The sequence below is a fragment of the Ornithorhynchus anatinus genome, chromosome 17 (assembly GCF_004115215.2).
Source record: "Ornithorhynchus anatinus isolate Pmale09 chromosome 17, mOrnAna1.pri.v4, whole genome shotgun sequence".
In the NCBI taxonomy this organism is placed as follows: Eukaryota; Metazoa; Chordata; class Mammalia; order Monotremata; family Ornithorhynchidae; genus Ornithorhynchus; species Ornithorhynchus anatinus.
In genome coordinates this window covers 2,434,046-2,460,122 of record NC_041744.1, presented here as the reverse complement: position 1 = coordinate 2,460,122, position 26,077 = coordinate 2,434,046, and the positions used below count along the sequence as shown (strand labels likewise).

General features: G+C 68.3%; 2 protein-coding genes across 2 annotated transcripts in view; both read left to right on the top strand.

Moving 5' to 3' along the window:
- The window catches only part of AP2B1 (adaptor related protein complex 2 subunit beta 1), a 41,418-nt gene extending 25,416 nt beyond the window's left edge, over positions 1-16,002 (top strand). The window contains 8 exon segments of the mRNA XM_029082173.2: positions 1,439-1,480; positions 2,508-2,654; positions 3,826-3,971; positions 6,304-6,433; positions 10,468-10,552; positions 11,690-11,776; positions 14,423-14,577; positions 15,834-16,002. Coding sequence (XP_028938006.1) covers positions 1,439-1,480; positions 2,508-2,654; positions 3,826-3,971; positions 6,304-6,433; positions 10,468-10,552; positions 11,690-11,776; positions 14,423-14,577; positions 15,834-15,908 — 867 coding nt within the window. The 3' untranslated portion in view covers positions 15,909-16,002.
- Positions 16,003-19,408: 3,406 nt separating this feature from the next.
- RASL10B (RAS like family 10 member B) lies at positions 19,409-23,235 on the top strand. Its single transcript, XM_029082360.1, has 4 exons — positions 19,409-19,456; positions 20,382-20,723; positions 21,991-22,115; positions 22,884-23,235. The coding sequence occupies exons 2-4, from the start codon at positions 20,508-20,510 to the stop codon at positions 23,152-23,154; spliced, it is 612 nt and encodes a 203-aa protein (XP_028938193.1). The 5' UTR covers positions 19,409-19,456; positions 20,382-20,507; the 3' UTR covers positions 23,155-23,235.
- The last annotated feature ends 2,842 nt before the right edge of the window (positions 23,236-26,077 follow it).

Below are 26,077 nucleotides of genomic sequence, written 5' to 3'. Positions count from 1 at the left end.
GGGCTCACGGTCTCGATCCCCATTTTCCGGATGAGGTAACCGAGGCCCAGAGAAGTGAAGCGCCTGGCCCGGGGTCCCCGCGGCGGACGGGTGGCGGAGCCAGGATTAGAACCCGTGATCCTACGACTCCCAGGCCCCCGCTCTGTCCGCTACGCTGCTCCTCCGTCAGAGGGGGTGGCTGGGGTAATCTTAAGTAGTCCCGGGGAGGATGTGTGCCCCCCCCCCCCCCCACGCCTCTCTCCCTCTTTGCCACCGTCCCCATTTCCCCTCCCCGGCCAAAATCGGTGGCCTTAATTGAGCACTTGCTGGAGGCGGAGCACCGTTCGAAGCGCTTGGGAAAGACAAATACAGCAGAGGCGGTAGACACGGCCCCCGCCCGCAAGAGGTTTACGGTCTCCGGGGGCAGACGGGCACCGAAGCAGATTGGGGGTGGGAGAAAATAGTAGATGAGGTCAAGGCAAGCCGCGGTGGCCCGTCGCGATGGAGCCGGGGTTCGAGCAGGATCGAACCCCTTCGGCCTCCCCCCAGATACAGGGACACCCCAGTTTGTTGTGGGCGGGGGGGGGGGTCCGTAGGGGTGGAAAGGGTCCGGAGTCCGGCCTTATGCCCTCCAGGGGTCAGGCCGGCGGGGTTCCCCGGGCGGATTCAAACCCACCCCCCGCCCCGGCCCATTTAGAAGATCGAGACCCGTTCTGGCCGAGCTCATTCAGCCGCCTCATGGGAGAACTTTTATGTTAAGCGCTTCACTGCGCGCCGAACGCTGGAACTCCACGTGAGATTCCCTCCTCCCTCCCGTCCGCCCGTCTGGCGCTGAGCCGGGACGAAGCCAGGCTCCGTGCTTCCGACGCCGGCCTGCCTCAACCTCCCCGGGGACGCCTTCTCCCTCCCGGACCCGGGGTGGCGGGCTACCGCCCGGAACGTCCCGCCGCCCCCATCGGGCCCCGCCGCGAGCCCGTTCTTAAGTCGGGGAACGAGGCAGGCAGTCCGAGGACTAGCTTAGCCCCGGGAGCCTTGCGATTCGGGACTCGGTTTTGGGGTCCCGGACCTCTCCTCTCCGTCCTCCCCCGTTGGTCCTCCGCGGCGGCTCCCCTGAGCGACAGCGGGCGGCTGAGAGCCGAGAGCGGAAGGGGGAAGGGAGGGGCGTTGGCGAGGAAACTCATTTCAAGCGTTAGGACGGAGGGGACGCGGCCACCTCCCCCCCCCGACCCCATCTGAGTCGGCGCGGCCCAAGACGTCGCGGTGACGGGGTCGGGGACGGCCCCCTCCCTCCGCCCGGGACGCCTCGATTCTGTCTCCCCCGACCCCGCTCTTGACCCCGGGGGACCCCCGGACGTCGGCCGCGACTCCGGCGCGCAGAGAGCACGTCCGTTCGGGGGCGTCTGATACTTAGCTCGATGAACTCTGCCTGTCTCTCTCCTCTCTCCTTTCTGTCTTTCAGCTTGGCAGTGACCTTGGCGGGGGCATCGGAGGAAGTCCGGCGGTAAGTGCCATCCTTTCTCTTCGCCACGGGAAGAGGCCCCGCCGCCCCCCGACCCCCGCCTTACACCTCTAATAATGATCGTGCTGATTATTTAATAAGCGCCTTCTCTGGGCCGGGCACTGTACTGAGCCCTGGGGTGGATACAAGCAAATCAAGTCGGACGCGGTCCCGGTCCCGCGTGGGGCCCTCCGTCTCAATCCCCGTTTTAGAGATGAGGTCACCGAGGCCCAGCGAAGTGACTCGCCCAGGGTCTCGCCGCGGGCAGGTGGCGGAGCCGGGGTTAGAGCCCAGGCCCCCGTGACCCCCAGGCCTCTGCTCTGTCAACCGCGTCGTGCTGCTGCTTCTCTGAGCCCGCCGCGCAAACACGCTCCCCCGCCCACCTCACCGTCTCGGCCTCCCGCTGACTGAACCTTCGGGGGCCGCCAGCCGCCGGTCCCCCGGGGCGTGTCCTCGGGAATCCCCGGATCTTTCTGGCGCGAGCGACGTGGGGAATACCGGCTGGAGAATACCGGAACCCTGGGGTCCTCTAACGGGAGACGGAGAGCGTGGTCTCGGGCCCGCGCCGGGAAGGACGGCGACGCTGGCAGTTCAGACCTGGGGTGGCTCGGCTCCGCGCGGGCAGCGGAGCCCTCCCTCCCTCCCGTCCCCCCCGTACCCGGTCCCTTCCCGCCTTGAGCGCCTCAGCCGTCCGCAGGCCTTTCAGCACGGCATCGTGGAAAGCTAAAACTGGAACGAGACCACTCGGGCCCCCGGTCCTCCTTCCTCTCGCGGGTGTGCGGTCCCGCCCGAGAGCGCGGGTTTCCGGGAAAGCCGTTCGAGCCACGGCGAGAAACACACCGGGCGCCGGAGCCGAGGGTGTCCCGAGAACCCGGCCCTCCGCGCCCGGTGCTCCCTCGGTCACCCCGGCCGTCGCGTCTGGCCTGTCCGTCTGCTCCTCCCGCCGGTCCGGCCTGCACCCCCGCACCTGCTTCCTTCCTGCCTGACCCTCTCCTTCTCCTTCGGTTCTTTTTTCCGACTCTTCCCGCAGGTAGGACAGTCCTTCATTCCGTCCTCCGTCCCGGCGACCTTCGCCCCCTCGCCTACCCCGGCCGTGGTCAGCAGCGGACTCAACGACCTGTTCGAACTCTCCACTGGGATCGGCATGGCCCCCGGAGGATTCGTGGCTCCCAAAGCTGTAGGTCTCCCCCATCCCCCTCTGCCCCGGGGGGGGGGAGGGCCGGCGGGGAAACCGAGGCCGGGGGGCCTCAGAGCACGACTCGGTCTGATCGGGGGGGGGGGCCCGGACCCACATTCCCCTCCCCAGTAACGGCGGTATTTGTGCCAAGCGCTCTCCTGAGCACCGAGGCCGATACAAGCTAAGTCAGGTCGGACACCCTCCCCGTCCCACGTGGGGTTTGACGGTCTTCATCCCCGTTTTACAGACGAGGTCACTGAGGCCCAGAGAAGTGAAGTGACCCGCCCAGGGTCACAGAGCTGGGATTAGAACCCCGACCTCTGACTCCCAAGCCCGGGCTCTTGCCGCTAAGCCGCGCCGCTTAGGCACCGGGAGGTCTACCGAGCTCTGGGGTGAAGACGAGCTCATCAGGTTGGACCCCGTACTAGCCCCCCACCGGGCTCGTACTAGCCCCCCACCGGGCTCACGGTCCCGATCCCCATTTTGCAGAGGGAGGCCGCAGAGAAGCGGAGAGACCTGCCCAGGGTCACAGAGCGGACGGCGGAGCCGGGATCGGAACCCAGATCCTCCGACTCCCAGGCCAGTGGGCCTCGCTGCTTCCCTGCCTCGCTTAGTAACGATGGCATTTGTTAAGCGCCTACTAGGCGCGAAGCACTGTTCTAAGCCCCGGGGAGGACGCAAGGTCATCAGGTTGTCCCGCGTGAGGCGCCCAGTCTTAACGGCCGTTTTACAGATGACTTCTGTGACCGCCATCTGCAGCGGCCACCGTCCCAGGCGCCCCGTTGGTACTAGGCCACGGTGAGAAGCGGGGCGCCCGGAGGATCTGGGTTCTGATCCCGCCTCCACCGCTCACCTCCCGGGTGGCCTCGGGCAAGCCGCTCGGTCGATCGTATTTACCGAGCGCTCGGTGTGTGCAGAGCACCGTCCTAAGCGCCGTGGGCGAGTCCCGTAGAGCCGTATAACACACCCGTTCCCCGTCCCCAGCGAGCTTCCGGGCTAGAGTCGCCTCGCTTCTCCGGGCCTCGGTTCCCTCCTCTGTAAAATGGGGACGCGGTACCCGCCGGCCGTCCTTCTTAGACGGCGAGCCCCGTGGGGGACCGATCCCCTCGCGTTCGGGACGACGGGCGGCGCGGAGGAAGCGCCTAACGAACGTGGAAATGATTCTCGTCAGGTCTGGCTGCCCGCGGTGAAGGCCAAGGGCCTGGAGATCTCGGGGACGTTCACCCACCGGCAGGGCCACGTCTACATGGACATGAACTTCACCAACAAGGCACTGCAGCACATGACCGACTTTGCCATCCAGTTTAACAAGAATAGGTGAGGAAACCTCCCCCCGCACCGCCCCGTCCTCCTCCTCCTCCTCCCCCACCACCCTCCCCCTGCCCGTCTGCCCATCTGGCGCTGCCCGACCGTCGTACGGGAGATCCCGGGTGTCGGCCTCGGGGGCCGGAAGGGGTCAAATCCAAAAGGGCGGAGCGGAGGCCGGCGAGACCGCGGGGCTTCGGAGAAAGGGAATGGCGGGGAGCCCTTCCCGGGCCACCCACCCGGGCCTCTGGAGCGGGATTGGGATTGGGATCTCCCCCGGGCCAGGAGGGGAGCTCCCCTGAGCGGGGGCCGTGGCGGGAGGCGTCGGCTGGTGGCGAGGCGCCCACTGAAACGGGACCGGGCAGCTGAGGGATACCCAGACTCGGCGGCCCGAAATGCGGAGGAAAAGGACGTGGCCTGGTGGGTAGAGCCCGGGCCCGGGCTTCGGAAAGATCTGGGTTCTGATCCCGGCTCCGCCGCTCGTCTGCTTTGTGGCCGTGGGCAAGTCGCTTCACTTCTCTGTGCCTCAGTTCCCTGTAAAAAGGGGATGAGGACCGTGAGCCCCACGTGGGACGGGGGCCGACCCGATTATCTTGTTTCTAACCCAACGCTTAACAGATACCATAAAAAAAAAAAAAAAAAAAAAAGGTGTGAGGCCGTCCCTCGGAGCCCACGCTTCGAGCGGGGTCGGGAAGCCGAGGACAGACGGCGTTCCGGTTTCCACGGGAGGAACCGCTGACTGGCGTGAGCGCGCGCTTCCCGTACAAGCTGCTCTTGACGGGGCCGCCTTCTGCGCCCCGAGGAGGGAGCAGATGGAGCGGGAAGGGGCCGGCGTCTCGGGCTGGGGACGACTCGGCGTCCCCGCTTCTCCGGGGCTCCGGCCGCCGGCCGGCCGCTGGGTTTCCGAGGCCGCCCCGGGCCCCCCCCGGCGGAAGAGTCCCTTGGGGACCAGTAGCCGTTGGACTCTTGCGCCGCACCCCGCGCTCGGGCGGTGGTTTCGGTCGCTGGACGCCGTCCCCTTTTAATCTCTCCGACACTCTCTCGTGTCTGAAAAGGCGCTTCCGTGAGCCTCCCGGCTTGGTACGCGGAAGGGGGGAGCCTACAGATCCGGCCTGCCCCCCTTTCTCTCCTCCCTCTCTGCAAACCATAATCCTTCTGACGTTTTCCCCTCCCCTCCTCCGGCCTCCTACCCCCGCCCCCGCCGTGTCTCTCAGCTGACCGTCAGGATTTCCAGTCCCCCGTTTCCTCCCCCTCCTTCCCTCCGCCCCGGCCCATGCCAGCTGCTCTCCCGCCATCCCCGCCCTCGGGGGGCATCTCTTCCGGCCTCCCCCGACCCCCCACGGCCGGCCCGGTGCTTCCCTGCCTTTCGGAGACCCGGAGGCAGACCGCCTTCTTGCTCGGGCTCGTTCCTGCTAATGGTCTGTGGTTTGCCCGGCCCGGCCGCGTCTCCGGTGAATCAGTGAGGGCACCGCGCGGGGGTGTGAGAGGGAGCGAGAGGGCGAAGATGAGAGAGCTGCCGGGAGATAATCCCCTGGGCGGGGGGGGGGGGCATGTCGTCAGGGTGACCGAACGGAATCGTTCCGCCCTGCCCTGCTTGGCCACCGCAGAGCTGCCCTGTTATAAACTCGGGATCCCTCCTTCCTCTCCCGTGAGGCTTCGTGCAGATGGCCCCTCAAAGAAGGGGTGAGGAAAAGCCAGCTCGCGGCAGTCCGCGGTATCGGAGCGCTTAGGCGCCGTAGTTCAACACCTGGGAGGATACGAGGGGAGCGGTCTCGAGAGCAAGACTTCTCTCGGCGGTGGGGAAACTGAGGCCAGAACCCGGATCCCCCTCTTTCGGTTCTTCTAGTTGCTCTGGAGGCAGATACCCGAGGCCCAGCGGTCCGCAGAACGTTAGCCCAGGGTGGGGGACGATAGCGGAGCCGGGACCTTAGGGGGCCTCCCTTGGAAGTCTGTGTGCGAGGACCCGGGTTCTAATCCCAGCTCCTCCGCTTGCCCGCCGCGGGACCCGTGGGCCAGTCACCTGACTTCTTCGTGCCTCGGTTACCTCATCTGGAAAATGGGGATGAAGACTGTGAGCCCCCTGCGGGGCGGGGACCGTGTCCGACCCGATCATCTTGTATCTCCCCCAGCGTCTCGAACAGCGCGTGGCACGTAGTAAGCGCTCAGCGAGCGCCGTAATCATCAAATAGAGTGCCAGCCGCCGCGCACTGAACGGATACCCCAACTGTTGTCGTCGTCGGTAAACACGATCGAACAGAGCGGCGGGGGTGGACCCTCCCCTCCCCCGGAGCCGGAGGCAACGGCTAATGGTTTGCGTGCCCGCTTTCCTCTCTGCCCCCCCCAGCTTTGGCGTCATCCCCAGCGCCCCCCTGGCCATTCACACCCCGCTGATGCCCAACCAGAGCATCGACATCTCCCTTCCCCTCAACACCCTGGGCCCGGTCATGAAGATGGAGCCGCTGAACAACCTGCAGGTAAGGGAGCGGCCGCGGCTTCCTCGGCCCTCCGCTCCGGGTGCCGTTCTGAGGTAGCCCTGGGTGGGGTGGGTCTCCTCTTCCTCCCCCTCCTCCCTCTCTCCCCGGGGCTTTTGAAGGAGAGAGAGGGCGACGTTTCCCCACCGCTCTCCGAGTGAAGCCGCATTCTAACGGCGAGTTGCCCCGGGCCGCCCTCGGCGGCCTAACGGTGAAGGGAGGCGGCTCTGGGGGCACTGGGACGGGGGACTGCGTCCAACCCGATGGTCTTGGGCCAACCCCGGCGCTTAGAACGGCCCTTGGCACGTCGCAGGCGTTCAACAAGTACCGCCGCCGTCATTACCGGCCACGGGCCGACGCACCCGGGCTCAGGGGAACCGGAGAGGCTCCGGGGAGGGTATACGAGGCGGCTCGGGGAGACCCGCTCGCCGGGAAAACATCCAGTCAGGGCTCTTCAGGTCCCCTCCACCGTCCCCGGCCCGAGCTGGACCTCAGATGTTTTCCCCGCCGGGCCACCGGAGAGCCGGCATCCGGGTGCGGGCCTGGAAGAGGAAGCTTCCAGGATTTGCGCTGGGAGGGCCCGGGACTTTCGGCGAAAGCGTCATCCGCTTACTAGGTGCCGAGGACCCTACTAGGCCCTGGGATAGACAAGAAGACGCTCGGGTCGGACTTAGTGTCTGCCCCACCTAGGGCTTCCAGTCTGAGGGAGAGAGAGAGCAGGGATCTCATCCCCGCTTTACAGTCGGGGAAACTGAGGTGCCGAGACATGAAGTGCCTTGCGTGAGGTGACGCTGCAGGCCGGGGGCACTACTGGAAAGGGAATCTGGGTCTCCAGACTGCCAGTTTCAGGGAGATGCGGGGGAAGGTGAAATCGGTGTTCCCTTATAGGATTGCAGGAGAGTCTCTCTTCCTCTCCCTTTCTCTTCCTCTCCCCCCTCAACCTTTTCATATCCGTTTCCCCCGCCGTCCTCCCCACTGCGCGCTTCCTCTTTCCCTCTGTCCTCTTAGTCTCTCCTTCTCCATCTCTGGGGGGGGGGGAGGGGTCTGTGCCCCCAGTTCTCTGGCCCTCTCTGGCCTTCGCTACCGCTCCTCCCGCCCCCTGCACTTCTGCCATTCCTCTTGGGTGGTGGCCTTTACCCCTTGGGCTCTTTCCTCCTTTCCCTCTGCCTGCCCCATTCCCGCTCTGTTCTCTTTTCCACTTTGCTCCTTTTCCCACCGTCTTTTTTTTCCCCATCTCCTCCACTCCTCCTCCTCCTTTCTCACTCCGTTCCTCTCTTCCACCACCTCCCTTTCCCCTTCTTGTCCCTCTCCTCCTCCTCACCCCGTTTCCCTCTGTGTCTTCTCTTTCTCCCTTTTTCTTCCTCTCCCAGCCACGTCGTCTTTCTTTCCTTGAACGTCTTGAGAAGGCATCCCTGGCGATGAATATATATGCTAAGTTCAGCCTTCTCTCTTCCTCTTCTCCCCTTCCTCCTCCTCCTTCTTGCCCTCCTTCTCCTCCCCCTCCCTTTCCTCCTCCTCCTCCTCCTCCTCCTCCCACTCTTCCTCCCGGCAAATGGTTTCTGAGCTGGCAGCTCTGTTTAGGATAAGAATTGTGATGAGCAGAGGACTCGGCTCTAAGCCTCATTTTGGTCTTTAAGTTCCGCGGATCGACCCCCGCCCGAGTACTCAACCTAATCAGATTTCCCAAGCCACTCGAGACGGTGCCGTTTCTGACCCGGCCTCGGCCGGGGGAGCCCTTGCGAAGCCGGCTTCTAAATCCTCCGCGAAGCGAAGCCGGAGCGATTGACCTCTCCCCCGGGGGTCGGCGCGGTCTATTAATGGTTCCCGGTCTTGTCCCCGAAAAGGAAAGTGGAGCAAATAAAACCCGATCCGGAACAAACGCTTGTTGCTAAATTGAGTTTCCTCTGACTCAGTTGTCCTCGTTTTAATTTCATCAGCGTGGGTTGCCTAGGAACCTTTTCCCCGAATACTCAGTCGTTCCCGCCCCTTGGCAAGTCACTCCGTCTCCCTCCCTGCCCAAAGTTGGCTCCTCACGATGCCGGGCGGTAACACCAGGGCGTCCGGTGGTGGCGGGCACCGGGGCGGAGCCGAGGTTCCCCGCGCCGATTGTCAGTAGTGTTTTGGGCTTTCCGTTGCCCGGATGCTCCCCTGTAACATCAGCATTGTAACTATTATTTTTACTATTGTTATTATGGTAGTTGTTGAGCACTGTGGGCCAAGCACCGTTCTGAGCGCTGGGGTAGATACCAGGTAATCGAGTTGTCCCATGTGGGGCTCGCGGTCTTCATCCCCATTGTACAGATGAGGTAACCTGAGGCACAGAGAAGTTAAGTGGCTTGCCCGGGGTCACGCCGCAGATAAGCGGCGGAGCCGGGATTGGAACCCTCCTCCTCTGTCTCCCAAGACCGTGCTCTTGTCACCGAGCCATCCTGCTTTTGTTGTTGTTAGAATATTTTGGGGGGGGCAACGGGGCAAGCAGGTGCCCCTGGCTCGCTTGAAGCTTTAGTCTTTAAAAGGGTCAGGCTAGTTTTTCTCTGCTGGCCACCTGCCCCTCGTGATTCTGAACCTGGCGAGCCCCTTCTAAAACAAATGTGAAGAGTCAAAAAGGAAATCCATCCTACGCGGGCCGCTCGGTTTCCCCGTGGAATGGCGGTAGGCCGTCCGGAACCCCGAATTCTCCAAATCGATCACTTGGCAAAGTGGGATTTGCCTGAAGAAGGAGCAGAGTACAGTTGGCGGGTGGGCGCCGCGGGGCCGGCCTTCCTTCCTGTGGGAAGTGCGGGGAAGCTTGAGGCCGCTCGCCTCGAGGCAGGCCAGCCGAGCGACCTAGAACTGGAGCTCCGGTTGGGGGGTGGGAGAAGAGGAGACGCAGCGTGGCCCGGTGGGTAGAGCCCGGGCCCGGGAGTCGGAAGGACCTGGGTTCTAAGCCCCGCCCCGCCACGTGTCTGCTGTGTGACCTCGGGCAAGTCACTTCACTTCTCCGGGGCCTCCGTTCCCTCATCTGTAAAATGGGGGTGAAGACTGTGAGCCCCACGTGGGGCGGTCTTGTATCTCCCCCAGCGTTTAGAACAGTGCTTGGCACCTGATAAGCGCTCAACAAGTATCATTTCATTATTATCGTTGTTATTGACGGGCCCGGGACCCAGCTGACTCCTCGCCCGTCCGCGACGGAGGGCCGGCGTCCGACCCGCTCCCCGATGGGACCGGGAGGCCGCGTCCCCCTCCGAGGCGGGAGATCCGAGGGGGCGGGAGGCGGCGAGGGCGGGGTGGGCCGGCCAAGCCCCCGCCGGGGCCGAGGCCGCGTTGGACGCGCCTCTCTCGGGAGCGCGCTGGAACGGGGGCGGCCGACGGATGCAGGCTGCCCGTCGCCAGCTGCGCCACGGGAAAGAGACTGCCGGCGTCGCGACCTCGCGTGGTGGGGAACCCGGATAATTACAGGAGTCGAGCGGAGCCGCCAGGCCGATCTTCCCGCAGCGGCTACCCCCGCCCCCTCCCCGCCTCCCAGAAACCGTCGCAGTTGCGCATTTGCGGCGCGTTTTTAAATCGGCAGAGAGCGTCGCAGTCGCCCCCACCTCCCCGGGCCCCGAACTGGGGGCGAGCGTTCTCAGCCCGGTCTCCCCAGGAGGGTGACCTAATCAGTCGATGGCATTTACTGAGCGCTCACCGTGTGCGGAGCGCCGTAATCCCGGCTCCGCCGCTTGTCCGCTCTGTGCCCTTGGGCAAATCGCTCGGCTTCTCTGGGCCTCGGCGACCTCATCCGGAAAATGGGGATTGAGGCCGTGAGCCCCGTGTGGGACAGGGACTGTGTCCAACCCGATTTATTGTATTCATCCCAGTACAGTGTCTGGCACATAGCCCTTTGCAGATACCGCAATTATTATTATTTTGGGGGGGGGGGGTGGAGAGGGAGGGGCAGGGGTGCGCAGATAGGTATCGGGGAGGCACTTCAGAAACGCCTTCCCGTCCGCCCCCGCCTTTCCCCGCACCCTCGGATTCCCGTCGGGTCCTCGCATCCTCACCTTCCGTTCTCCCGGCAGGTGGCCGTGAAAAATAACATCGACGTCTTCTACTTCAGCTGCCTCATCCCCCTCAACGTGCTCTTTGTCGAGGACGGCAAGATGGGTGAGAGGGCGAGCGGGCCGGCCGCGTGTCCCGCCCCCCCCCCCGGCCCCGGAACGGCCCCGGGGTCCTTCCCTCTGCGGTCCCCCCCGACCTCCCGCTGAAGCAGGTGCCCCCGGAGCCCGGTGCAGGGGGAGGGGGCCCCGGTGGGGTTGCCCACAGCTGCCTCGGGTGAGGAGCGGCCCGGCCTAGTGGACGGAGCCCGGGCCTGGTAGGACCTGGGTTCTAATCCCAGCTCCTCCGTGTGTCTGCCGCGTGACCTCGGGCGAGTCGCCTCACTTCTCCGGGCCGCGGTCCCCTCGTCTGGAAAACGGGGATAAGCCTGGGAAGCCCGGGTGGGACGGGGGCCGTGTCCAACCGGAGGGCGTGGGTTCCGATCCCTCCTCCGCCACTTGTCTGCTGGGTGACCCGGTCACCTCGCTTCTCTGGGCCTCAGTGACCTCATCCGTAAAATGGGGATGGAGACCTTGAGCCCCACGTGGGACAACCTGATCGCCTTGTATCTACCCCAGTGCTTAGAACAGCGCTTCGTACATAGTAGGCGCCTAACGAGTACCGTCGGGCCTCTCCCGGGGGAAGTGATAACTAACGAACGGTCGCGGTGTACGTTAAGCTCTTACTACGCGCCGCGGGCTGGGTCAGATCCAAGGTAATCAGGTCGGACCGTCTCCCTGGCCCACCCGGGCCTCTCGGTCTAAGGGTGGCGGGGAGGACGGGTTATGAAGCCCCAGTGCACAGATGAGAAAACCGAGGCCCAGAGAAATCGGGCGACTTCCCCGAGGTCCCGCGGCGGGGCAGGCGGCCGAGCCGGGATCAGGACACGCGGCCTCTGCCTTCCGGCCCCGGGCTCTCCCCCCGGGCCTCGCTGACCTCTCCGTTAGAGGCCTTCCCGTCCCACGTTTTATTCTCTGCTGCAGCGGGGGCTGCCTCATGTGGGTCCCCGATCTCCTCGGGAAAGCGTCGGCCCCGGGGAAGACCCTCTCCCCGTGGCTGTGGGATGGGCCCCGGACTCCGGGGGGGCGGGGGGGTGGGGGGCGGTCCGGGCACGCCGGAACCTGGGGAGGAGGTGGCGGGGGAAACCAACCGAGAAGCGGCCCTCGGGCCGCTGACGTGGCGTCCCCTCTCCTCTCCCTCCTGCAGAGCGCCAGGTCTTCCTCGCGACCTGGAAGGACATTCCCAATGAAAACGAGCTGCAGTTCCAGATTAAGGAGTGCCACCTGAACGCCGGTGAGTGATGAGACGCACCCCCACTGCCCGCGGGCCCTGAGGACTAAAATCACCGTGGAAAAGCCCCTCCGCCGAGCCGAGGCCGTTGATTTCCACCAGGATCGGGGCCCCGCTTCTACCGGGCTCCCGGACCGAGGCCTTCCGTCTAAATCGCACATCCGCCTTCAGCTAATAATAACGGTGGTATTTGTTAAGCACTTACCGCGAGGCGGGCGGCGTATTAGACGCAGGGGTACGTACAGATCTATCAGGTTGGACGCGGTCCCCGCCCCCCGTGGGGCTCACAGTCTCGATCCCCGTGTTACACTGAGGTAACTGAGAAGCAGAGCGACCTGCCCGAGGTTATACAGCAGGCGAGTGGCGGAGCCGGCATTGGAACCCGTGACCTTCCGACTCCCGGGCCCTGGCTCTTCTCGCTAAGCCACGCCGCTTCAGGTGCCAGCTCTCCCTGATGGGATTTAATTTTTCTTTTTTCCCCTCCTCCCTGCCGTCTCATTCTGTGTTTCCGTGGGCACGGTGGCAGCTGGGCGGGTTGGGCGTTGGTTCGTGTGACCCAGCTACAGGGGATCGTGGGCTGGGGCCGTTGCCCGAAAAGAGGAGAAAGGGACATCAACGGCCGACGGCATCGACCGCTTACTAAGCGCCGGGCACCGCGCTCGGCTCTGGCACGGGTGCCGGGTGATCGGTCCAGGTAGCCCCTGCCTCGGGCTTGGGAGTCAGAGGTCGTGGGTTCTAATCCCGCCACTGCCCCGGTCAGCTGTGTGACTTCGGGCAAGTCACTTCACTTCCCTGTGCCTCAGCGACTTCATCTGGACAATGGGGACTTAGATTGCGAGCCCCACGAGGGGTAACCAGCGCTTAGAACGGTGCTTGGCACGTAATCCCCCTCGTTATTATTACGAGCGCCCAGTTTAAGAGGGAGGGGCGGACAGGGGCTCGTCCAGTGGGGAAACTGAGGCCCAAAGAGGTTAAGCGACTCACCCTAGGTCACACAGCCGGCGAATGGCAGAGCCGGGACCACAGCCCAGGTCCCCTGACTCCGAGCCCCGGGCTCTCTCCGCCAGGCCGAGCTGCTCCTTGAGAAACTAACTGGTCCGAGGTCACACAGCGGGCAGGTGGCAGAGCCCTGGGTTAGAATCCAAGTCTCCTGACTGCCCGTCTTGAGCGCTTTCCAGGAGCCCCGCTGCTAAAGTAGGGCTCGGACTCGCTGGTTGTCCCCTTTGAAGAATTGGCCCGCTCCGGGGCGGACTGCCCTCTCCGTGGCAAAAAAAGAAGTTCAAATTCAAAAGGAAATAAGAGGAAACGGCTTATGATGCAAATGCATCTCCCAACCCCCCCGACTCTCCCCGAGCGACCCAGCACAAGACCGACGGTATCCAACCCAGTTAGACCGCCTCTGCCCCAGCGTTTAGGACAGCGCTCGACCCGTCGCGCTTAACGGATACCGTCGTCATCGTCACCCGGCCCCGCCTGGGTCCCTTCTTTCTTCCCTCTCTCCCTGAGCTCCTCTCTGCGGAAAGGCTGCCTTCCTCCCCGTCTCCCTTCCTTCTCTCTCGAGCGGCTGCCGGCCTCCGCCTCCCACTTGGAGGAGGACCCCCGGGCAGGGGATGGGAGGGTATCCCGGGTCTCCTACGCCTGTTTCCAGTGCCCGCCCCGGGAACCCGGCCGGACCCTCCTTCGAGCACTTAAAACCCGCTGTGGCTTGCCCTTTTTCCGTCCCGCGAGCCCGAGTCGAGTCGGTCCGGTTTAACCGGCCCATCTCTTCCTCGGGCCGCGGTGGGGCGGGTCCGGAGGTGGCCGGCGGGGGGGTAAAGTCGTCTGACGGCCCCGGGGCCTGTTGACCCCGAGAGGAGGCGGGGCCGGAGTCATCCGGGGGCCGTCCAGGCTCCCCCAGCGAGTGCGGTCAGACGGAGGGAGCTTTCGGCTCAGGGGTCGTCCCCGCCTCCCGGGTTTCGCCACCCCCGGGCATTCGGCCCTGAGGGTTGGACCTCCCCTCGGGGTTGGTTGAGGGAGTTGGGAACCACGGGGTGGATTCGGGTCTCCCGGCTCCGCGTCACAGCCCGACCCGGTCAGCCCACCCACCTCGGCATCGGCCCGGCGTCCGGGTCGTCGGGGCCGTCCTCACCGGCCACCCGGGAGCGAGAGGGGAGACTCGGGAACCCCGGCCGCTGCCGCTCCCTGGGTTTCCCCGGCGCCCAGCGACGCGCAGAGCCGCCAGCTGGTACCTGGGGTAACTCCGGCGAGTCCTCCGGCGACCTTCGGAGTCGGCCGGCTCGGCCCGACGGGGGGAGCGGCTGAGCGTGGCTGCGGGGATTCCCCCTTCCTGCCTCCCCTGGTCCGACGGGGGCCCCCGCTCTGGGTTGGACGGGAAGACCCGGAGAGGGGACCCTTCCCCATCTCCCCCGAGGCCGGAGGCAGAGGGACGGTGCCCCCGACCTCACCCGACCACCCTCGGGCCCGGTGGACGCCGCCCGCCCTCAGGGCGGAGGCGCCTCGCGGACGGAAACCACGTCGGCCCTCGGCCCGGTACTTCCCACGCGCCCCGTTACGGTGCGACGCACCCAGCGGGCTTTCGGCAAATCCCGTCGCTGCCGCTCCTCCGGGGGCCGGCCTGAAGCTGTTGGGTTTCGCCCGGGTGTTTCCTAGACGCCGTGTCCAGCAAGCTGCAGAACAACAACGTGTATACCATCGCCAAGAGGAACGTGGAAGGGCAGGACATGCTGTACCAGTCCCTGAAACTCACCAACGGCATCTGGATCCTGGCCGAGCTGCGGATCCAGCCGGGGAACCCCAACTACACGGTGAGCCCCGCCGCCCCCCCCGCCCCGGGGTCCCCCAGAGGCTCCCCCCCCCCCCCCCCCCGCCCCCCGGCCTTCCGGTCTCTCCTGGCCTCATCCCGAACCCGGGAAAGGGAGGAGTGGGGATGACCGCCACCTCACAGACGGGCACGCCGAGGTCCATCAGCTGGACGTCGAGCGATCCGCCCAAACCAGACGGACCCTTTGGCCTTTCCTCCTCTGGGTGGGGGAAAAGCCACAGGGCAGAGAGCCCGAGGGGAAGTCGCTTCGTCTCGCCGGGAAGCAGCGTGGCCTAGCGGGTAGAGCCCGGGCCTGGGAGTCAGAAGGACCTGGGTTCTGATCCCGGTGTCTGCGGCGTGACCTTGGGCAAGTCCTTTCACTTCTCTGGGCCTCAGCGGCCTCATCTGGAAAATGGGGATTAAGACCGCGAGCCCCTTGAGAGGCGGGGACTGTGTCCAACCCGATTAGCTTGTCTGTACCCCTGTGCTTAGAACAGTGCTTGACACATAATAAGCGCTCAGCGTTTAGGGCGGTGCCTGGCACGGGGTAAGCGTTTGACAAGTACCCTGTTGTTATTAATAGCAAATACCATAATCATCAAAATCTGGGCTTCAGTTCCCTCTCCTGTAATAATGCTAATAATAATCGTGGTATTTGCTAGACGCTCATTACGTGCTAAGCACTGGGGTGGATTCGAGATAATCGGGCCCCACTCGGGGCTCCCGGTCTAAAGCAGAAGAGAGAACAGGGATGGACTCCCCGTTCTGAAGACGAGGGAACCGAGGCACGGGGAAGCGAGGTGACCAGCCCGAGGTCCCGCCGCAGATAAGCGGCGGGGCCGGGATTAGAACCCAGGTTCTCCGACGCCCAGACCCGTGCCCTGCCCACTAGGCCACGCCGCTTTCCCGTTCGTAAAATGGCAGGGTGGGTCCCTGCCTCTCCCCGTCCCTCGGGGCCGTCCCCCAAACCAGAAGCGACAGGCAACGGGGCCCGACCCAGTCCGAAGCGCCTTCCGCACCCGGGGGGTTTCCGGATCCCGCCGACCCCCTCGAGGGCCGGGGTGGGGGGAAGGTCCCGGGGAGCCGCGTGGGATCGCTTCCCGGCTTCGTTCAGTCCGATTCACCGAGCGCCTACGGTGCGCGGAGCCCCGAGCGCTGCACCGGCCCGGCGGGACCCCCGTCTCCAATGGAAGCCTTAGTCCCGGGGCGGGGGGCGCGGCGGTCTCCGCTGACCGTCCCCTCCCGCCCCTCTCCCCGCAGCTGTCTCTGAAATGCCGGGCTCCCGAAGTGTCTCAGTACGTCTACCAGGTCTACGACGGCATCTTGAAAAACTGAGGGGCCCGGCCCCGGGGCCCGGGGGTCCGGCCGACCCGCCCAGGTAGCCATTAGTCTAACGTGCTAACGTCCGCCAGTACAAACCCGTTTGATATTTTTAGCGTCCCGTGGAAGTCCGTAACCACTGCTCCGACCGTCCCCTCCCTACCCCCCCCCCCCCCCCCCCAGCCCGGCCCCGGAGCGTCGCCCCCCCCCCCCCCCCCGACGCTCACAAACCCCCCCCCCCCAGCCCAAGGCGACACCGGCCCTCCCTCAGCCAGAGCCCTCCCGACTTCCCCGGCCTAACCGTGTCCCGATCCTCACAGAAGGCTGGACCCTGGGGGGCCCCGGCTAACCAGGCCGGAGGCCGGACACAAGAGAACAAGTCAAAGCCGGTATCCCCAGGACTCTTGCGGGCGAGGGTCCCTCTGGGAGCCTGGGGGCCGCAGCGGGGGACGGGGAGGAGGGGGAGGGAGGGAGCGGGGCAGTGTGAAAACCACTCGGCGTTCTGTTGTTCCCTGTCGAAGCCCGCCACGGAAGGGCTCGGCGCTGTGTCCTTGTCAATAAACTGTCATTTACACGGAAGGCCGCGACGCCCTGTGCTTCATCCGGCGGGAGAGACCGCGCCCGTGGCGGGGGGGTGGGAGGCGGTCCCCGGCCCGGAGAAGCCCCCAGGTGACCGGGCGGACGGGCGGGGGGGGCGTCTCCGCGGCTTCGGCGCGACCTTCCTCCCTTTGCCGTCGCTCCCGCTCTTTTCCTCTTTTAATTTTACGGCATTTGTCAAGCGCTTACTATGCGGCAGGAGCTGTTCTAAGCGCTGGGTCAGACGCAAGCCGATCAGCTGGGACGCGGTCCACGTCCCACACGGGGCTCGCGGTTTGAATCCCCGTTTTACAGACGAGGGAACGGGGGTACCGAGGAGGGAAGCGACTCGCCCGCGGTCACGCCGCGGCTCCGGGATCGGAATCCAGGTCCCTGTGGCTCCCGGGCCCGAGCTCTTCCCGTTGGGCCGCGCCGCTCCCCCGAGGATAAGGTGGGCTTCCCGCAGGGGTGCTCCCGGAGTCGGCCCTCGGACCCGAGCCGACGGAGCGACGTTCTCGTCCCGCCTCGTGCGCCCTCGGTTCCCTCCTTCCCCCGGGACCCCGGAGCGGGGCCGGGGCCGAGCCCGCGCCCTCTGAGGGGTGCCCGGCTGGCGTCGCGTCAGACCGAGACCCCCTCCGGGGCCGACGGGCCCCTTGCCTCACGCCGTCGTGTCCGGCCCGTGGCCACTCCGCGGACGCGTCTCTCCCGGGACGCCCCACCTCCATCCGCGGCGGTCGCGGTGGTCGGTCCGCGGGGTTTTCTCGGTAAAAATCCGGAGGCGGTTGACCCCGGCCGCCTTCCGCGCGGAAAACGCGAGTCTCCGCCCTCGACTCCCTCCCGTGCCCCTGGTGCCCGGCACGGGCGGGTCTCGACCCGTAGCGGATGGCCTGCCGCCGGCCGCCGGCCGAGCCAGGAATGGGACGGACGGGCCTCCGCTCGACTCTCCCTCCCGTAGTCGGGGCCGGGAGGGGACCGGAAACCTCTCCGGATGGCAGCCCGAGAGGGGCGATGGGCCTCGCTCACCGAGAAAGAGCAGCCGGGCGCGCGCGAAACCGTCCGCAGGCCGCGCCGGGGAGGTCCCGAACGCCGCACCCCGCTTCGGACCCCGGGGATGGAGTTTCCGAGCCGCCGCCGGACCAGTCGCGGCTTCGCTTTTCATTCCGTCGGGTTGCATTTACTGGGCGCTTACTCCCTGCGAAGCGCTCGTACTTCCGACCTGAGCTCCCTGAAGCTGCCGGCGGTGGGCGCCCACGGGGGGGGGGGGTCATTTGTGGGGGGGATTGGCCCCCGGAGACGGAACCGGGAGAGACGACCCATCGCCAGCCCTGCCGAGTTTTGGGTCCCTCCGGGGGTCCCGAGATCCCCCCGAGGCCCCCTTTCAACCTACCGAGAGTGATTTGGTATCTGTTAAGCACTCCCTCTGGGCCGAGCACCGGAGTAGAGCCCGCATCTCCAGGGCCGACGCGTTCCCCGTCACACGCGGCCGTTGACGATCCAAAGGGGCGGCGTGGGGACACGGGTATCGGATCCCCGTCGAACGCGGACCCGGAGAGGCGAGCGACTCGCCCGGGCGCTCGCGGCGGGCGAGGGGCGGAACCGAGACCGGAACCCAGGTCTCCCGGGTTTCTCCTCGGGTCGGAATCGGGCCGGGGGTCCGGGTAGGTCGAGGCCCGGGTCCCCAGCCCCTCCGGATCTCGTTCACCGGCCCCCGGGGAGTCGGGGAAGAGCCCCCCCGAGACGGGGGGGGGGGGAGATTGAGAGCGGAACGGGGCCTTTCCTAATAATAGCGATACTCGTCGAGCGCCGGCTACGGGCCGGGACCCTTCCGAGCGCCGGGGTAGCCACGAGACAATCGGGCGGGACGCCGTCACCGTCCCACGGTCCGATCCCCGTTCTCCCGGCGAGGCCGCGGAGGAGCGACGTCAGAGCGGCACGGGGGCCGAGGGCGGGATCGGAACCCGGGTCCCCCCGACCCCCAGACCGGGGTGCCGTCGGGCAGGCCGCGCCGCCTCCGGCCGACCCCACGCCGTCGCCCTCCTCCGAGGCGCGGGGTGACCCGGGGAGCGTCGTCGCCGTCGCCGCCGTCGTCGCGATCGTCGTCGTCGTCCCGGTGGGGCCCGGCGGAAAGAGGCCGGGCTCGGGAGTCGACGGTCACCCGGCCTCCCCTCCGCCTCGGCGACCTCGTCCGGGAAAGGGGGCCGGAGCCCCCGGGCCCCCCGTCCGACCCCCCCGTCTCCCGCCCGGCGGGCCCTCGACGGACGCCGTCGGGTCTCCCGACCGCCCTCACGGGGCGCCCGCTTCAGAGGAGCGGCGCGGCTCGGTGGCAAGAGCCCGGGCTTCGGAGTCGGAGGTCACGGGTCCGAATCCCGGCCCCGCCGCCCGTCGGCCGCGTGGGCGCGGGCCGGTCGCTCCGCCTCCCGGTGCCTCGCTCCCCTCATCCGTAAAATGGGGATCGAGACCGGGAGCCCCAGGTGGGGCGGCCCGACTCCCCCGCGTCACCCCCGGCGCCCGCTTCACGGATGCCGACGTTATCACCGTTACGCGCGGAGCGCCGGACCGAGCGCTCGGAACGGACCCTTAACAACGTTGGTATCCGCGAAGCGCTTACTGTTGTGCCGAGCGCCGGACACGGGGGAATCGGGCTGTCCCGCGTGGGGCTCCCGGTCCCCGTCCCCATTCTACAGGCGAGGGAACCGCGGCGCAGAGAAGCGGAGCGACTCGCCCACGGTCACGCAGCTGACCGTCCGGCAACGGATGGAGCCCGGGCTCGACGGCGACGAGGACGCGTATCGTCCAGCGGCGAGGTGACGGTCACTGGGGGGGGGGGGGGGGTTCATCGGGGGGCCGTGGGTTTTGGGGGGGGGGGGAGGAAGGCGGGCGAGCGGGGGACCCGGCGGAATCCCGGCCCGGCCGCGCCCCGCCCCCTCCCCCTCCCCCTCCGGGCCCCAGCGTCGTGCGGAGGGAGCCCCGGACGCCGGGACCCCCGGGTGAGTCGAGGCCTCGGCGATGCCCCCCCCCCCCCGGTGGGCTCCCCACGTGCCCGCCCGGGCCCACGTGCCCCCCGCCGCCCCTCCCCTCCCCCGGCCCCACCGGGAGGACCCCCCCCCCCCACCTCGCCCACCCGCAGAGAGCCTCCCTCCCTCCCTCCCTCCCTCCCTCGGCTCCGGCCGGGGACCCTCGCCCGCCCGGCCGGGCCCTCCCCGGGCCTCCGTGGCGCCCCCGCCCCCGGCGCGCCTCCCGCTCCCCGCCGACCCCCCTCTCCCGGCCCCTAGGCCGGAGCGGGGACCGGGACCGGTGCGGAGGCCCGCGGGGGTCGGGCCCGGGGCCGGGAGGGAGGGATGGGAGGCCGGAGGAGGCCGGGCCCGGAGCCGGGAGGGATGGGAATACTGGAGGAGGCCGGGCCCGGAGTTAGGAGGGAGGGACGGGAGGCCGGAGGGAGGAAGGGACGGGAGAGCCGGCGGAGGCCGGGCCCGGAGCCGGGAGGGAAGGAGAGACGGAGGAGGAAGGCACGGGAGAGGTGAGGGAGGCCGGGCCCGGAGCCGGGAGGGAAGGAGAGACGGAGGAAGGGACGGGAGAGATGGGGAAAGCCGGGCCCGGAGCCGGGTGGGAAGGAGAGACGGAGGAAGGGACGGGAGAGATGGGGAAAGCCGGGCCCGGAGCCGGGTGGGAAGGAGAGACGGAGGAAGGGACGGGAGAGATGGGGAAAGCCGGGCCCGGAGCCGGGTGGGAAGGAGAGACGGAGGAAGGGACGGGAGAGCCGGCGGAGGCCGGGCCCGGGGCCGGGAGGGAAGGAGAGACCGAGGAAGGGGACGGGAGAGCCGAGGGAGGCCGGGCCCCGAGCCCGGAGGATGGGGCCGCCGGAGGCGGGCGGGCCCCGCGGGAGCCGCGTCCGTGTCGCTGTCGCCCCGGCAGGGTGGGCCGGGACCCGTCCGGAGCAGGAGGAGATGGTCGCGGCCCGGGTCTGACCTCGCCGGCCCTGGACTATGCCGCCGGGGAGGCCTCCTGGCAGCGCGGACGCGGCGGGCCGGGCCGGGCGGCATGGTGGCCACCTACCGGGTGGCCGTGCTGGGGGCGCGAGGCGTGGGCAAGAGTGCCATCGTGCGCCAGTTCCTCTACAACGAGTTCAGCGAGGCCTGCGCGCCCACCACCGCCCGCCGCCTCTACCTGCCCGCCGTCGTCATGAACGGCCACGTGCACGACCTGCAGATCCTCGACTTCCCGCCCATCGCCGCCTTCCCCGTCAACACCCTGCAGGTGCGACGCCCCGCGGGCCGGCCGGGGGGGGGGGGGGGGGGGGAGGGACGGGGGTCCGTCCCCGTTTCGGCTGGCGCCGCGGGCTCCTCGGCCGTGAGGCGGGGGTGCCCCCCGCTCGGACCGCGAGCCGGGTCCCGCCCGGTTAACGCGTCTCCGCCCCGGCGCTCGGAACGGGGTCGGGCGCCCGGCGGGCTCGTCTCTGGACCGCGAGGTCGTCGCGGGCGGGGACCCGTCCGTTGGTCGGTCTCTTTTCCTCTCCCGGACGCTCAGTACGGTGCCCTGCGCGCGGTCGGGCGCTCGACGGATTCGACTGAATGAATGCCTCGTCCCCGGCCCTCCAAGTGCCGGACGCGGGGCCCGGCCTGGGCGGTCGGGTCGCTGCCGGGAAGGAGCGGCGCGGCCTGCTGGGTAGGGCCCGGGCCTGGGAGTCCGGAGGACCCGGGCTCCGATTCCGGCTCCGCCGTCCGTCCGCCGGGTGATCTCGGGCAAGTCGCTTCGCCTCCCTGGGCCTCGGTTCCCTCGTCCGTGAAAGGGGGATGAAGACCGTGAGCCCCGGGTGGGACGGGGACCGTCCGGTCCCATTTGCCCGGATGCGCCCCGGCGCTCAGAACGGTGCCTGGCAGACCCAGTGAGCGCTTAAATGCCGCAGTTATGATTATTATTATTATTATTATTAGGAGGAGGAGGGGCGGGAAGCCTCCGCGGCCCCTACGCCCCAAGCCCCCGACCCCCCCCGGTGCCATCCTCCCGCCTGGCACCGTCTGGCTACGAGCTCCGTCCCCTCCTCTGGGCTCCAAAACCCGGTCGCGTCGTCCATCCCCCTCCGCTTCCCCCCTCTGCGGCCCCTTCCCCCGTCCCCCGTCGGCTTTTTTTTTTCCTTTCAACGGTACTCCGTTCGTTCCATCGTACTTACCGAGCGCTTACTGTGTGCGAAGCACTGTGCCGATGGCTGGCGCGGATCCGGGCGAATGGGATTGGACGCGGTCCCCATCCCACGTGGGGCTCACAGCCTTCATCCCCCTTCTGCAGAGGTGGGAACCCGGAGAAGTGAAGCGACCGGCCCGAGGTCACGCTTGTTAAGCGCTTCCTACGGGCCGGGAAGCGTACTAGACGCCGGGGGAGAGACGGGGGCCGGGGGGGGCGGGGGGGGGCCGAAGGCGGCCGGCGGCCGGGGCGGGTGCCGGTTCCCGGCCCGGCGGAGGGGAGCCCGGGGTCGGGGCGGGGGGGGGGGTCCGCCCTGACCCTCCCCCCGCCACGTCCGTTTCAGGAGTGGGCGGACGCTTGCTGCCGGGGGCTGCGCAGCGTCCACGCCTACATTTTGGTCTATGACATCTGCTGCTTCGACAGCTTCGAGTACATCAAGACCATCCGGCAGCAGATCCTGGAGACGAGGTGAGGGGTCGGGGCCTGCTTCCCCCCCAACGCCGGGGGGCGGCTCGGGGGGCAGAGGAGAGGCGCGGAGCCCCGGGCCGGGGGGGGGCGGGCGGCGGCGGGCCCGCTGGACACGGGGAGCGGCCCGGCCTGGCGGGCGGAGCCCCGGGCCTGGGAGTCCGAAGGACCCCGGCCTCCGACCCCGGCTCCGCCGTTGGTCCGCTGCGTGACCTCGCCCGGGTCGCGTCGCTTCCCTGGGCCTCGGTCCCCTCCTCCGTAAAAGGGGAATTAAGACCGTGAGCCCTCTGTGGGACGGGGACTCGGTCCAACCCGATTATCCCGGGGCCGCCCCGGCGTCTGGTCCGGCGCCTGGCGCGTGGTGGGCGCTTAACCGACACCACGACGACGACGACGATGATGATGACAAAACGGGGATCGAGACCGTGAGCCCCGCGTGGGACGGGGACTTTGTCCGGCTCGATTTGCTTGCGTCCAGCCCGGCGCTCGGCACGGCGGCCGGTACGTAGCAGGCGCTCGACGGGTGCCGTCGTGATTATCGTTATCCCCCGGGCCTCGGTTCCCTCCTCCGTAAAATGGGGATCGAGACCTCGAGCCCCACGCGGACGGATACCTTCGGGAAAAAGAAAGACGGGCACGGGAGAGAGCGGGGGGGGCCGGGCGGCGGGATCGGTCTCGGGCCTCCACCCTCACCCGTCTGCCCTTCCCTCCCCGTCCGTCCCGCCCCGGGCCCGGCCCCCCGGCCCCGGCCCCCGGCCCCGCCGGCCGCAGGGTCGTCGGCACCTCGGAGACCCCCATCATCATCGTGGGCAACAAGCGGGACCTGCAGCGGGGCCGGGTGATCCCGCGCTGGAACGTCTCCCACCTGGTGAAGAAGACCTGGAAGTGCGGCTACGTCGAGTGCTCGGCCAAGTACAACTGGCACATCCTGCTGCTGTTCAGCGAGCTGCTCAAGAGCGTGGGCTGCGCCCGCTGCAAACACGTGCACGCCGCCCTGCGCTTCCAGGGGGCTCTGCGCCGCAACCGCTGCACCGTCATGTGACTCTCCCCGCGGGCCCGCCGGGCCGGGCGACGGGCCGGGCCGCGCCCGCTCTGCCAGGTCAGGTCCCGCCCCCACCGTCCCGCGGGCCGCGGCCGGCCCGCGCCGGAGGAGCCGGGCGGGGGAGATGGCGCCCGACCCCCGCAGCCCCTCGGCGGGAGGGGGACCCCGTCAGAGGGGCGCCGCCGGGCGGGGCCGAGGCGTCCGCGGGGCCGGGCGGGTGGAGGGAGCGGGGGGGACCCCCCGGCCGCCCCGGAGAGGGAAGGAAGGGAGAGACCCCGACCTCGACGTCCTCTCGGCTCGTCTTCCCCGGGCAGCCCGCCCCGTCCCGCTCCGGAGGCGGTGGGTCCACGGAGTCTCCCCTCCCCGCTCCTCCTCCCCCGCCCCGGCCCCCAGTGCCTTCCCAGCGTGTCCGTCTCCGTCCCGGGTCCGGCCGCGGTCGCCCTCGTCCCCGGCCCCCCGGCCCGGGGCTCCCCTCCCGGTGTCCGGCCGCCCCTCCCGCCTCGGGTCCGTCCTCCCGTGCGGCTCTTCCGTCGAGCGTCCGTCTGGGTCTGGCCCTCGGCGTGTCCGCCCGTCCCCTCCCCGTCCGGCGCCGGCCCGCCCTCCCGTGCGAAGCCCGGGGAGAGGCGGGCGACCCCCCGCCCGGGCCCCCGGGGTCAGGGGGCCAAGACCAAGTCGGGACTCTCCCGGCCCACCCCGTTCCCCGGCCGCCCCCCACCGACACAACCAACCCACCCACCAGCCTTAACTCCACGGCCCGGCCCACCCCCCGCCCCGCCGGAGACCCCGGGGGAGGAGCCTCGGCCCGACAGTGCCCGGGTTTTTAATTTTTTTATTTTTAGACAGTTTGAAGATGGAGCCAAAAACACAGAAATCCCACCCCTCGTCCCCCCCCTCCCCCCCCGGCCGGGTTTCCCGGGCCTACCAGCAGGGGCGGCTCCCTGGGCCTCACCTGCCTTCCCATCCCGTCCCCCCCCTCGCCCCCCGCCCCCCAATCCGGTCTCCAGTCTCCGGCCTCGACCCCCCCCGTCCCTCACCCCGCTGCCTCCCGTTTTCCCGGCTCCCAGCCGGCCTTCTACCTCTCGTCGCCGGAGCCGACCACCGTCCGTTTTGTACCGATTTTGAGCTCGCGATAACGCTCCCGCCGTGACGCCAGAGACGGGGGTCCCCGGGGCCGCCCCGGAGGGAGGGGGAGAGGAGACCGGACGACGCTCGGAGGCCGGGCCCACCGATAAAAATCGACCCCACGCGGGGCTGGGGAAGACCCTCCGGGCCGCGGCTTCCAGGGTGAGGCGCCCGGTAGCCCTCGCCGGGCGGCTGTCTCGAAGGGCTGACGGATGGAGGCGGCGGGGGCCCCGGGGCGGGCGCGGTATTGGCTCCCCCAGGGGAGGGGGCCTTTCCCCCGTTCTGTTTCTTCCCCGGCTTGGGGGGGGGAGTCCTTCTCATCCCCCCGTCCCTCAGCTTCCCTGCTGGGTTGAGCGGCCTCCCGGCAGCTCCCTTGCTCTAGGGTCGGTTTTCCCGAGTCCTCACCCTCCCTGGCCGCCCCTCCGCCCCCCCGTGTGCTCTGTGACCTTGGCCACGATGCTATCCTTCTCTGAGCCTCTGAAAGGGGGAGAAGACTCCCTCTTTTCCTCGCCCGCCCCGGGGCTCCCGGGGGAAGGAAAGAGTGAGCGCCGTGAAAGTGCTCGGGGCTCAAACACAAGGGCTTGTGACCCCCCCACCCCCCCCACCCCCCGCCAGCGACCCCCACCCCCGGGGAGGGCCGTGAGAGGCCGTGTCCCCTGCCGAGGGCCTGCCGAAGCTCAGGCCGCCCGCGGGTCCCTCGCGGCGGCCCGATCCTGCCCGGCTCCACCCGGGCGGCCGAGGGGTGGATTGGGAGGAGGCCTTTCCTACTGGGCTGCTGGGACCTCTGTAGTCCCGGAAGCCCGGGGGGGCAGCCGCGCGTGCACAGAGGGACCCGCGCCCTCCCGGCCTCCTGCGGGTACCGCTGTGCCCTCCACCCGGGCCGCCCCCTCTCGGCCTCCGGCCTGGGGCCGTCGGGGAGACCCCGGCCCCGGAAGATCCTTCGGAATGTATCCCACTGGATTTCTCCCCTGCCCCCGCGCCCCCGCCCCTGGCTCTCCTGCCCCGGGGGGGCTGGGAGGGTGCGCTGAGCCCGCACCCCGCTGTAATTGAGAGTCGGATTAAAATCAGGGAACGTTTTCCCTCGTTTCTGTACCGAGGCCTCTGTTCTCTTCCAGAAGGCCGGGGCCGAGGCGGGACCCCCAAGTTCGAGTCCTCAAACCCGTGGGCTCACGGCCTCCTCCCCGCCCCGCCCCGCGCCGTCTCCTCGTTGGGATTCGCACCGGGACCCTCCCCGCTGGGCGGCTCGGGACCCCTCCGGGGAAGCGGCGTCCGTGGCCTTCCCGCCCTCTCTGCGGGGGTGGGGGGGGAGGTCTGACCCGAATCCGTTCTGCTGCGGTTTCGGCTGGGAAGGGCATTGGCCGTGGCCTCCGTTAAGAGCTCGGTCCGTGCCAAGCGCTCTACTAAGAACCGGGGAAGGTCGGAGATGGTCAGGTCCCGCACGCTCCCTGTCTAAGCGGGAGGGAGAACGGGTGTGGAGACCCCATTTTGCAGATGAGGTAACTGGGGCTCGGAGAAGTGAAGTAGCCACTGGAGCCTGCCTGCCAAGGCGCTGTCAGCCGGATACAGAGGGGGTCAAGGGGAAGCAGCGTGGGGTCCCGGGAGCCCGAAGGTCGTGGGTTCCGATCCCGGCTCCGCCACTTGTCTGCCGGGTGACCTCGGGCAAGTCGCTTCACTTCTCGGGGCCTCAGCGACCTCACCTGTAAAACGGGGGTGGAGACTGTGAGCCCCACGTCGGACGGGGACCGTCTGACCCCATCCGCTTCTATCCGTGCCCCGGCGCTTAGAGCGGTGCCCGGCACGC